Source organism: Symsagittifera roscoffensis, chromosome 1 (genome assembly GCF_963678635.1).
Source record: "Symsagittifera roscoffensis chromosome 1, txSymRosc1.1, whole genome shotgun sequence".
In the NCBI taxonomy this organism is placed as follows: Eukaryota; Metazoa; Xenacoelomorpha; order Acoela; family Convolutidae; genus Symsagittifera; species Symsagittifera roscoffensis.
In genome coordinates this window covers 17,750,324-17,762,412 of record NC_087062.1, presented here as the reverse complement: position 1 = coordinate 17,762,412, position 12,089 = coordinate 17,750,324, and the positions used below count along the sequence as shown (strand labels likewise).

The window sequence follows — 12,089 nt, the reverse complement described above, 5'->3', positions numbered from 1 at the left end:
GGGAACACTGAGCAAACTACTGATTGATTCTGAGACGGTAGGGAGCGAAGTTAATTCTCACAATAAGCCGATCTTTAATGGAAAAGTTTAGAAAATGAAGAACGCAATCAAAGCTAGTGATCGAAAGGTTTAATGACATGGAGATAAAATTAGGCAGACAAGATGAAAGACCAGAGAGGCAAAAGTAAACCCAGAATAAAAAAGTGACCTACAGTTTTACAGATTATCTTCAAGCTTTTTAGGATGACTCAATGAAAAGAAGCAGAGTTAGACCGTCATTTAACAACGGTGCTCACCATCGCAATGGTTCAGCCCGCATGCGAATTTGCGACAATTTTTTGTTGCGGCTCAGGAATTCAGCGAAGGTAGATCTAGTGGCTTTTGAGACAAAAAGTGCAAAGGATGTTACCTAGAAAATGTCAGTCGAGACACGGCATTGAAGCAGAGTGCTCATAGAACGCTAGCCTCTTGGGAAATATACGAGGAAATCTCAGAACAAATATTCGGTCTTTCTTGAACAGCAGTGGTTTTGCAAAACTTGGAAAAAAGTAACGAGACAACATCGAAAGTTCAAACCCTATTAGCCGTGCCCTCTGTGAGGACTAAATCACAACTTCGTCTCACTGCGTGTTAAGCGAGTCTGAGCAGAGAAGAACATGTTTCAGATGAAAGGATGAAAGATTCAAGGATGATAAAGTACTCCTGAAAGCGGTATTGAGAGACTTAATGGTAGATGCTGAAGCAACTGTAGCTTGTGCAAAACGGTGAGACATTCCTTGAGGTTTAAATTGGAACCAAGGTCAGCGCCAGCGATTATCACATGCGCGAAAATTTTTTAAAGATTGTGAGTTCAAATGGACGTTGGCAATACCTAGCATTAGTGTATTTTCATCAAAGCAAGCCAATGAAAGGTAATATGGAAGAACCTGGAGAGTTAGTGCCTTTGAAGAAGTTTACGATACAAAAACTTCTCATCAAAGAGATGATACTGACAAAAGAAGGGACGGAGTCGCTAAAAAATCGTGTGGACAGTTTAGGAAGAACTCTTACCACTATGTGTGCTCGATTGTCGGAGTGGCATACAACCTATTGATAAACGAAGGTATACGTGATTGTTTCATCGGTTGAATCCTAGGGAAGAAAATCATGGGTTATGAGGTGGAAACTTTAGTGATTTTGAAAAGACCAGTAATATCGGATTATAGGGCAATTGACGAAAACGATGAAATCCACTGAGTGATGGTGGAAGTGAAACGCTGCCGAAAGCGTCAGGATATCGCAGTTGGAGTTTTATCATGTTAACCAATGATGAGTTCCTATGCTATTGTCTGTTGCAGACTTGTTAGTACCCTGAGCGAAGTAATCCAGTATTGATCTGGGACGTTTCAGAGTTGCTCTCAGTGAATCAACCAGATTCATTATCATCCATTATGATCATAAAAATAGGAGTGATCAGGGGACTCGATGGCTGGAGGTGCATATGAAAGAGAACAACAGACAGCAAGCGCCAGGAAACAGTTGGGAAGCCATTCGTTTAATGTTAAGTTTATTTTTCCGTTGTATTGTACTTTCCGTTTAAATTTAACTTAGGAAAAATCTACAACATTTTTGAATCTCTACACTGCGTGTCTCGATTTGTTTACAAAGTTTGTTGAAGCAATAAATAGTACAATTTCAGTAAATGCACTAAAGAAACAATCATGCAGGATTAATAAACTTTTTAGTAGCATTATAATTATATCTTTACATGCTAATCATTAAAGCAAAAACTTCCATAAAACAAATGTTTTTTTTCTCCATTTCAAAAAAAATTTTAAAACCTTAAATCCGAAATTTTTTTTGTTTTTGATTGTTTTAAAGAAACGAAGTTCATATCTTTTAGCAAACCTAATTGGCCGTTTTTGAACTCTTCGTAAGATACTGTTCATAGAATTTAGGACACGCCAAAAACTGCCAATTAAGTTTCAAGAAAGTACATAAATTTTTTGCAATTAATTTATTCTATCTAGAGTTTTATTGAACCCCAAAAAATTCCATGACACAATATGCTCGAATTTTCAGTTTGTAGAAGACAAAATTTACAGACATTTCTTCAATTAAACCAACAGTTATCAATGGTTGTCCAAAGATTCTTATTGAATTGCCTATGAAAACATTTTTCGCTTTTCTGGTTAACATTCCGACATTTATTCAACGAATAGCGAAACATCCCTCATTGTGCCATCGGTAAATTTCTCTTCAAATGATGAGCTCAAAATGATTTTAAAAAGAACCTTTATAATCAAGTCAAATTTTTTTCAACCATTCATTTTTCTGTCTTTCGTCAATTGAAAGCATGTTAGAGCAAAAACTCTTCAGACCACAATAACAAAAAAAAAATGAAACAGCCTAGATTTCAAGCGTAATTGATAGTAATTAAGCATTGAAAGTAATGAAAATACTTAAGCATAGTACATCAGGCATATCATAAGGTTCTTTCAATTTTTTGCTGAAAAGAGCATTGAATTTTTTCTCAACTTAAAAACCCTGAAAGTATAGCGAAAAATTAATTTACTGGATTACAACTAAGCTTTCGGGCATGAATAAAATCTTATCGTCCTATTACAAGCTCACTCGCTTGCTTTATTTCAAACTACAAAATCTCTTGTCAACAAGTTCCACTTGAATGACTTTAATATGATTTATCACTCAGAATCCGTTTCGATGATTATTTGTGGAACCTTACTTGTTATGAGAAAAAACCTGAAAAAAAATACATCCGATGAACAACTGCAAACCCATATTATCACTGGTAGCAACACCAAGGTTGATAGTTGCAGTTCAAGTAGCACAATGGTTTTGCCCGGATAAAATCTACAATTCCAAGGAAAAATTTTAAAAAAGCTTCCTAAGCTTAACATTTTTTCTCATTGCTAACTTTGTATTTTATTAGCCTTAATTTCTCGATATTGGTTGTTTGAATTTTGCAATCGGTACCATTGTTCGGATGATTTACTTTGACGCAAATAGCTTCGCACCAACTGCGATGCAACACAAACATAAAAGAGCAAAAATACAACCAAAATGAAAAATGTTGAAAAAACTAGGTGATTTATAATGATCGTTTATCATAATGGAAAATAACTATGGGACCAGCTGAAGCTGGAGGTACGTGTTTGACGGTTTTTTGATTGTTTTATGCTGATGCGAGATGCAATTGGTAACTCCAAAAATTGGATTTTCCCCGAAATGTTAGTAATTTCTCTACTGAGCTACGTGGCAATAAAACTTTGGAGATACAGGAGTTTTTCCTAGGGCATAATATTTTAATACAAACAAATTCTCTCAGCTGTTCAATTCGATTGAACGTTTATCTCAGATTTGATAGGGTAGTTTTAAGAGTAATTAAAAATTTTCTCTAAAAAATGTCAAAAGTTCAAAAACTTGATTTTCCGAAATCCATAATTTTGTTTCTTCCAAAATCAGAGTGTGGCAGCTGAACCACAGAAAATTTCCAAAACTGTGTGTCTTGATTGAACCTTAAACTTTGGCTGTGGAATTTTCGAGAAAAGTAAAAAAAAAGTTTCCAAAAATTCAATCTTGACTCTGAAATTTTATATTTCTTAGTCCTTTTCAACGTTTTTAACACTTTTTTCTTCTGAAAAACCAAATTTTGATTTATCCCAGGGCCATGACTTTTTGAGTAAAAACTAGAGCTTATCCGCTTACGCAGGGCAGGTTTCCACAATCCGTTGAAACCATATCTCATGTTTGCAAAAATATTTTCCGACACAGAAAAAAAATATTTGTCATATGTTCCCCCACACTCTTTTCGAAGGCTGTAAACAGTGGGGTGAAGCAAAAACTGACTGGGGATTTTGCAGGCAGACAGGGTAGGACACCGTTTTTCTTTACTGTACCACTAAATTTCTGTAAGAAAAATTGTTTACGGGAAAAAAAGTCCAGTTCCCGTTTACAAGGCAACTGTTCTCACAAGATGTGCGTTAACAGATTTCGAACTTGCGTCTGACCAAACCAAACAATAAGCGAAGATCAATAGGAGAGTATTCAAATCGTTCATGGTTCAGTTAATTTTTCAAACTAGTGCAACCAGCCAAACTGAGTTGAAGTTCTCGACACAGAAATTTAGTTTGTAATGCTTTATTTGAAAACACAAGATGTCACTTGTTCCGACGTTAAAGTGCATATTAGGAACTAATTTAAAAAATAAACCTCAATTTTTTTTTGTAACTGTGGTCTGAACATGGTATTTCTTGCACAGCAACCCGCTTTTTTTCAACTTATTGCAATAATTAAACCTATTTGATTCAGTGATAGTTTTACATCCAAAATGGTTATAAATTTCATCAGCTATTTAATGATTCTTCTAATCGATTTCTTTTTAGTGCTATCATTACAAGGCCAAGCTGTCCATTTTGGGAAATGTAAGCGGATTCCGCAACAAGAACGATGCTTTCATTCTTCCTATATTATTGTTTGGGGAATTGTCCCTGAACCCAGGAACATACAGACACAAAAAAATGTGCGCCTCTCCAGTTCACACTTTGACCAAATAAAATTGTTTGTTAGATGAAAATTGTTCGTATCAAACCTCGCGCATTCAATTTTTCAAATAGTAAAATTTTATCATACCCACGTTAATAAAGCTGCAGTAGCTCTAACTTCTGGATTTAGTCCGTTTTTTAATCCGAAAAGAACTTTTGTCAATGTTGATCACAACGCAAGGAAAACAATTTTTTCAAAATAAACCAGCCATGCTTGTTTGAGGAATTAAGCCCAGAAGGTTAGTATGGTCGAAAGAAGTCTATATATAGTTCAGAATGTTGAACAATTTCTAATGTTGAACAATTTCTTCAGCAACATTTAATTGCAAACTTCTGTTCTCCAGAGATAACAAATCTAACAATCAAATCAAAAGTATACTGCAGTTTCCCACAGGTTTCGTATCAAATCAGCAGCACATGCGCCATTCAATGGCCGAATTGTCCATTGCAGTAAGAGTAGCTTAATCGACATCTTCCATTCTAGAGGCATCATCGTCATCACCTTCCAGAGGTGGTGGGTTCTCGCCGGCAGCAGCCTCTCCTTCTGTCTCATTGCCCATAGGTTCATCGTCCTCGTCGATTCCTAGACCCAATTTAATCATGCGATGAATTCTGTTAGAGTGCACTTGCGGATCTTCGAGCGTAAATCCAGAGGAGAGAAGTGATGTTTCGAAAAGTAGCATGACCAAATCTTTTACAGCACGGTCATTTTTGTCGGCTTCAGCTTTTTCGCGCAAAGTGTTCACAATGGAATGATCGGGGTTGATTTCCAGGTGTTTTTTAGCAGCCATGTATCCAAGCGTGCTCGTATCTCTCAATGCTTGAGCTTTCATGATTCTCTCCATATTGGCTGACCATCCATATTGGCTTGTCACAATACAGCAAGGTGACGACACTAATCGGTTGGACACAACGACCTAAATAACATCCACATATGATTTTAATGATTAATCATTAGCTATTAAAATATCAGTTTCAAATATAAGATTTTTTATACTAAGCAGTTAACGCATTGATGACTTATCAAGGCTGACTACATGTTAGATTTGATTTACTCGCTATTAAGGGGAACATAAGAAATGAACCCATAGGAAATCATTAGAACAATAATTTCTGTACAGCGAGATAGGAATTACACTAATGGTCACAGGACCTTCGTATTAGCTTAGTGCCCAATAGTTTGAATCAAAATTAGAGCTAGTCTGTAATATATCTTTTAGGCTGGGCACCTATAATGGAAGGATCATTTTTTCACTTCTAACGCGGTTAAAAAATGTACAACGAATTTCTTTCGAAAGTTAATTTACTATCGAGGTAAGAAAGTAGTTACTCTTTCGCCATTAGGAGGAAGCTATTTAAAAATAGTTCCGCAAAAGATGACGACTAATAGGTAATCAAATCGTTTATATTCAGCATCCATTCATAGGTTGACACTTCTGAGCTTGGATGCAGAATGGTTACTTTTAGCTGAATCAGGAAGAACTAGTTACAGACTAACTAATTGGCAATACAGCTTAAACCTTTAACATTTTTTTTTCATGTGATTGAAAGAATGAGTTTCAATTTATTGGCAAAACAGCATTTCTGTATAGCGAGATTGTAATTACAATGGTCAGAGCCTTCGTATTAGCTTAGAGTGCTCACTAATTTGAACAAATTAGAGCTAGTCTGTAATATATCTTTTAGGCTGGGCACCTATAATGGAAGGATCATTTTTTCACTTCTAACGCGGTTAAAAAATGTACAACGAATTTCTTTCGAATGTTAATTTACTATCGAGGTAAGAAAGTAGTTACTCTTTCGCCATTAGGAGGAAGCTATTTAAAAATAGTTCCGCAAAAGATGACGACTAATAGGTAATCAATTTGTTTATATTCAGCATCCATTCATAGGTTGACACTTCTGAGCTTGGATACAGAACGGTTACTTTTAGCTGAATCAGGAAGAACTAGTTACATTCTAACTAATTGGCAAAACAGCTAATACCTTTAACATTTTTTTTGAATTTGAAGCTATATAACGCTTCCCTTCTGGGAATTGATATTGCCCAACTCGGTTACAGTAACTTTGTTCAACTGTGATTGGAAAGAATTTGGATCAATTGAGCAATCATAAGCCAGATTTTCCAAAGAAGGTGAACGCCAAAATTTACAATATCAGAGTATTAAAATTACATTCAAGGAAAAAAGCATCAGTAAAACTGAGGCGAATAAAGGGACTAAAAGTAAAAAAAAAGCTATTGCGTACAATATTAAGATGCTGCTGAGAACAGTTTCTGCTATTCAGATACACAGATACAAGGCTAGAGCACCCACCAACCCTGGTAACTTACTTCCTCGATGAGGCAATGGTCGCCCAAAAAAACTGTAAATAACCTTTTTTCTAAATGAATTTCAATTTTTTAGTCGGTCAATTTATTGCGTGCTACGATCACATCAACCATCTACTTGCATTTGTTGACGTCTTTTTGTAGCGTTTTACCGTCTTTGCTTGTGGGGGAGATAAACCCTGATGACCAATCGAGTCCCTTCATTTTGGCTTTTTTGTCATTATGTGAATTTATAATAATTAGGGGGGAGATTGCTCAATCGATCCAAAATTAACTAATTGGCAAATCAGCTAAAACTTCCATCGCAAAAATATGTGAATTTATAATAATTAGGGGGGAGATTGCTCAATCGATCCAAAATTAACTAATTGGCAAATCAGCTAAAACTTCCATCGCAAAAATTTTGAACTGACCTTTTCCACTTTTTTGTCCAATATATCCTTCATAACTTTGCACAAGGGCTCAAACTTGGCTTTAGCTTCTTCGAACTTCTTTTTCTCGTCTTCATCCTCGGGAAGCTCAAGTCCTTCTTTAGTTACAGACACCAGCTTCTTTCCGTCAAACTCTTTCAGCTGTTGCACACAGTATTCATCGATGGGCTCTGTCATGTAGACAACTTCGAAACCCCTCTTTGTGACCCTTTCGACAAATGCACTGTTCATGACATGCTCTTTGCTTTCGCCTGTGATGTAGTAGATATCCTTCTGGTTTTCCTTCATTCTGGAAACGTAGTCCTTGATAGAACAGGGTTCCTCTTTTGAGTTTGAAGTGTAGTATCTTAAGAACTCTCCCAGCTTCTTCCGGTTAGTCGAGTCTTCGTGAATTCCGAGCTAAAATGCAGGCAAACAACTGTGTATTGTACAGAAAACTGATTGACATTGTTTGCACATATATAATAATATGAAAAAAATACATGCGGATCAATGCTCAATTTGGATTATTAATCAACAATTGCAGCTTGGTGATATCATCGTTAAATAAGTACTGGTTTGTCTTAACCGCGATTATTCCAATAGCTCACCTTAACGTTTTTGCCAAATTGTTCGTAAAACTTTTTGAAGTTTTCCTTGTCTTCAGAAATTTCTTCGAACAACTCCATGCATCTTTTCACCAAACTTTTTCGGATTACTTTGAGAATTTTGTTTTGCTGAAGGTTTTCTCGACTGATGTTCAATGGGAGATCTTCGGAATCGACAATTCCTTTCACGAAATTAAGGTATTCTGGAATCAACTCCTCGCAATTCTCCATGATGAAGACTCTTCGTACATAGAGCTTTATGTTGTTCTTCTGTTTCTTATTTTCGAAAAGATCGAAAGGCGCACGCTTGGGAACAAAAAGGAGAGCCCTGAACTCAAGCTGACCTTCCAATGAGAAGTGTTTGACGGCCATATGGTCTTCCCAGTCATTTGTGAGGGACTTGTAAAATTCTGCGTACTCTTCATTCTTGATATCTTCAGGATTTCTGGTCCACAATGGCTTCTGTTTATTCAACGTTTCTTCATCGATGTATTTTTCTTTAATTGTCTTCTTTTTCTTTTTATCCCCATCAGCTTTTTCTTCGTCTTCGTCGACGTCTTCAATTTTAGGCTCATCATCCTCTTTCTTCTCTTCTTCGTCTTCCTTTTTCTCTTCCTCGGCTTCATCGTCTTCTATTTCTTTCTCTCGCTCTTTTTCGACGAACAATTTAATTGGGTAGCCAATGAACTGCGAGTGTTTCTTGACTATTTCTTTCAGACGTTTGTCCTCAAGGTACTCGGCTTGGTCTTCCTTGATATATAGGACAATTCTGGTTCCTCTTCCGAGGGATTCAGAGTTAGTATCAGTTGTGACCGTGAAAGATCCTCCAGCAGAAGACTCCCAAAGATATTGCTCATCGTCATTATGCTTTGAGTACACCTCAACTTTGTCGGCAATTAAGTATGCCGAGTAGAAACCAACGCCAAATTGACCGATCATAGAGATATCGGCTCCAGCTTGCAAAGCTTCCATAAAAGCTTTAGTTCCTGATTTAGCAATGGTTCCGAGGTTGTTGATCAAGTCAGCTTTTGTCATTCCAGTTCCACTATCGGTGATGGTCAAAGTCTTATTCTCCTTGTCCGGGATTATGCAGATCTCCAATTCCTTCTTGGATTCAAGAGCTGATGGATCTGTCAGACTCGCCCATCTAAAAGATACACACAATCAATGTTTTTCTAGCTTTAGCTCAAGGTTATAGGGCAATATATTGTGATTTAAATTCCAGAAATCCATTATTTGCGGAAGATATTCTTTTTCGAAGTGCTGTCTGTGGTAAACAATCGCGGATTTACACTCGCAGTAAGCCGGCAAATTCTATATTGGCTTCATTGTCTCGAATCTGAATGTTTAATGTGTATGTCTGCCAACTGACAAAAATGAACTGAACTGTATGATTATCCGGTCTAAATGGGGCTAGGTCTTTAACCCGATCGAACTTTTTCTACAATAAAAAATAACTTCGAAGAAAAATTTTCTTCTAAGTGGATTAAATTTGTTTATCGAGTCTGGTAAAAGGCCCATGTAGCTTATCTGCTTAAAAAAAATCGCTCCCCCGGCCTAAATACTGCTACGTAACTTTAATTTAGGCACTTGCTCAGATGAATGACACCAAGATTAAGTTGAAATTGTTAGATTCCTGTTTAAGATGGCAAAATTACAGCCTTCAAATACAAAGCAAGAACTATTTTTTTCAGCAGTTTTTGGATAGACGAGTGAATCACCCTGATCTTGACTGAACTGCATTACATGAGAATTCTACAAGTTATCCTAACCGAGGTGAAGGTAAGTCCAAGTAGATTCAGGAATTACCAGTTTGTGAATAATAGACATACCTGATTCTGTCCAAAGCATCCGATGCATTAGAAATCAACTCTCGGAGAAAAATTTCTTTGTTGGAATAGAAGGTGTTGATGATCAGGCTCATCAACTGAGCAATTTCTGCCTGGAAGGCGAAAGTTTCAGTTTCCAAGTTATCAGACATACTGAAACATAAAGACAGTTTTAAATTCAACTGTTGTGGACCCTAAAAAATCCGTCCAAATTTGTCCACTGGATTTTTTATTTTAAGCCAATAAATACAGCAGCTGACCACATAAAACACGTATTCAGTATTATTCTTGGATATGATAGAGCAGATCAGAAAGACTTGCCGTTCTAGGCCCGGAATAAGCTTTCCGCGAGTCTTTTAAATTTTGATAATTTCATGTGGTAAGGTCATTCTCTATCGATTTACCTATTTTGCATTATGACGAAACTTAACTTAGAAGCACCTCACACGGTCTTTCACGCTCAATTTAATCGATAAAATGTTTATTTTCAAAAAATAAGGCAAAATTTGTTCTTTGTCGTTCCGCACAACAATGCACCACTTGATAAAAGCATAAAATATACAAGAAAAAACCTTCAATGATTTAATTCTTAATATTCCTCGACATCAATTAGGGGCTCAAAAATTATGAAAAAGCCCTTACCTTGTTAACAAAGCTCATGAAAAGGAAAAAATCGACGTTTTCAAAATAATTATACTTCACAACTTAGTGACAAAATGCTTGGCTTGAAATCCCGTCGGCTTGATGTTCGGCACCCTTCAACACGCACAAAATCAAGTACTTACGCTTTCAATCCGACAGACACGCTGTATTTTCAAGAAGAGTGTAAATGATTCCTCGAGAAAATCGAATTTCGATGCGCAGAACAAACGAACAGCAAATAGCACAGAGAAGCAATACTGGAGTGCTGGCGTGAGTAATTGTGCGTTATTATAGTTTGTTTCTAGAATATTCTAGAGTCGAGAATGTTCTCGAATGCGAATATTCTGGAAACTGGGGAAAAACAAAATCTCAATTTTTTTCTAAAATTAACTGCTCGGCAAAATGTTACCAATCAATTTTCATTTTTAAAATAAAAATTGAATAAAACTCATTCTCTGTTAAAATTCAAATCAAGTTTTGATGGACTAGTTTTTCAGACCAGGTCTCTTAATCTAAGAATAATGTTTCGTTCAATAAAATAAAAAAAGAGAAAACAAAAAGTACTAGGTTAAAAAATTGTTATCCGTTGGAGTCGAATTCTGCAAAACTGTATGTTTCCTTTTGTCAACTAAAGTTTCGTTTGACGATGTACTTTAACCTCGCATGATAAGTTTAAAAAACTGAGCTTGAAAAATGCATGAGAACTTTGAAGTCCTATACAACGAAAACAAGGAGATAATGAGCATTGACCACCACATGTATCTACGCCAACGCATATTCCCAAAATGTCGAAATATTTAAACTACCGAGCTATTTGTGCTGAAAATGGCAAAACGAAATTCGACACAAAAATGATACCAACTCACAGAAACCAACCACTGATAACAACCACTGATACCAACTCAACACAATTTTGGGGCTATTTTCCACTTTCCCACCACATTTGAAACGTTCTTTTTTTCTCTATTGTTTACGTGAGATTATGGCTGAACGATAAAACGATATAAGGTATGGAGAACAGTTCTGTTCACAATAATGAATTTAATTATGCAAAATTTCGTTATCTTATGACTACGGTAAAATAGTTTCTCAAAACTGAAATTCAAATGTGGGAAGGGAGAGTGAAAAAGAGCCCATCTTGCAGACATTTATTGTGCCGACATTCGAAAAAAAAGGAATTATTTAACTTTTTAACCTAATTTGGCCATTTTTAAATTTATATTGATGATTTAGAACACGTATGGTGCCACATACCCTTTTTGTTTTGTTTTTTGGCATTTGCAAGATCTTTTTCTTCAGCTGTTGCATTCAGGCTTTAATAATTGTGTATCTAAGTTCTCTTATGTGTTGTGTCCAAATTGATTTCAAACAAATTCAGGGGAGCACTTGGCAATCTTTATGGGTTCGTTAGACGTCCGCTCTTTGTTACTGATGTATTTAGAGTTTTTTCATCTGATTAAAAAATATGTAAGATTGAGAAATAATTATTTTCTTTTGAGCGGTACATTAATGCATTTCAAATTCACTTGAGGCAATCCATTTGGTCTTCACATAAGCGTGTGGGGAATCGAAAGATAAAACATCAAATGAACTTTTTTCAATTGCTTCGTCTTTTTCAACCGAAAAAATACTATTTTTGTGGGCCGGAAAAAGCAGTTGAAACATTCAATTCTTCGCCCTGATATACGAGCAGGGTCCTACTATGATAGAGTGGTCCCTTGAAAATT

General features: G+C 36.1%; 2 protein-coding genes across 2 annotated transcripts in view; both read right to left on the bottom strand.

Annotated features, from left to right (window-relative positions):
- The window catches only part of LOC134839427 (calcium/calmodulin-dependent protein kinase type II delta chain-like), a 472,172-nt gene that overhangs the window by 354,837 nt on the left and 105,246 nt on the right, over positions 1 to 12,089 (bottom strand). The window lies entirely within an intron of this gene.
- Positions 4,849 to 10,647, bottom strand: LOC134857385 (heat shock protein HSP 90-alpha-like). The gene is made up of 5 exons (XM_063873728.1): positions 10,506 to 10,647; positions 9,724 to 9,873; positions 7,895 to 9,038; positions 7,287 to 7,703; positions 4,849 to 5,461 (listed from the first exon to the last, which is right to left on the bottom strand). Exons 2-5 carry the CDS (start codon positions 9,870 to 9,872, stop codon positions 5,006 to 5,008), a joined length of 2,166 nt encoding a protein of 721 aa, XP_063729798.1. The 5' UTR covers position 9,873; positions 10,506 to 10,647; the 3' UTR covers positions 4,849 to 5,005.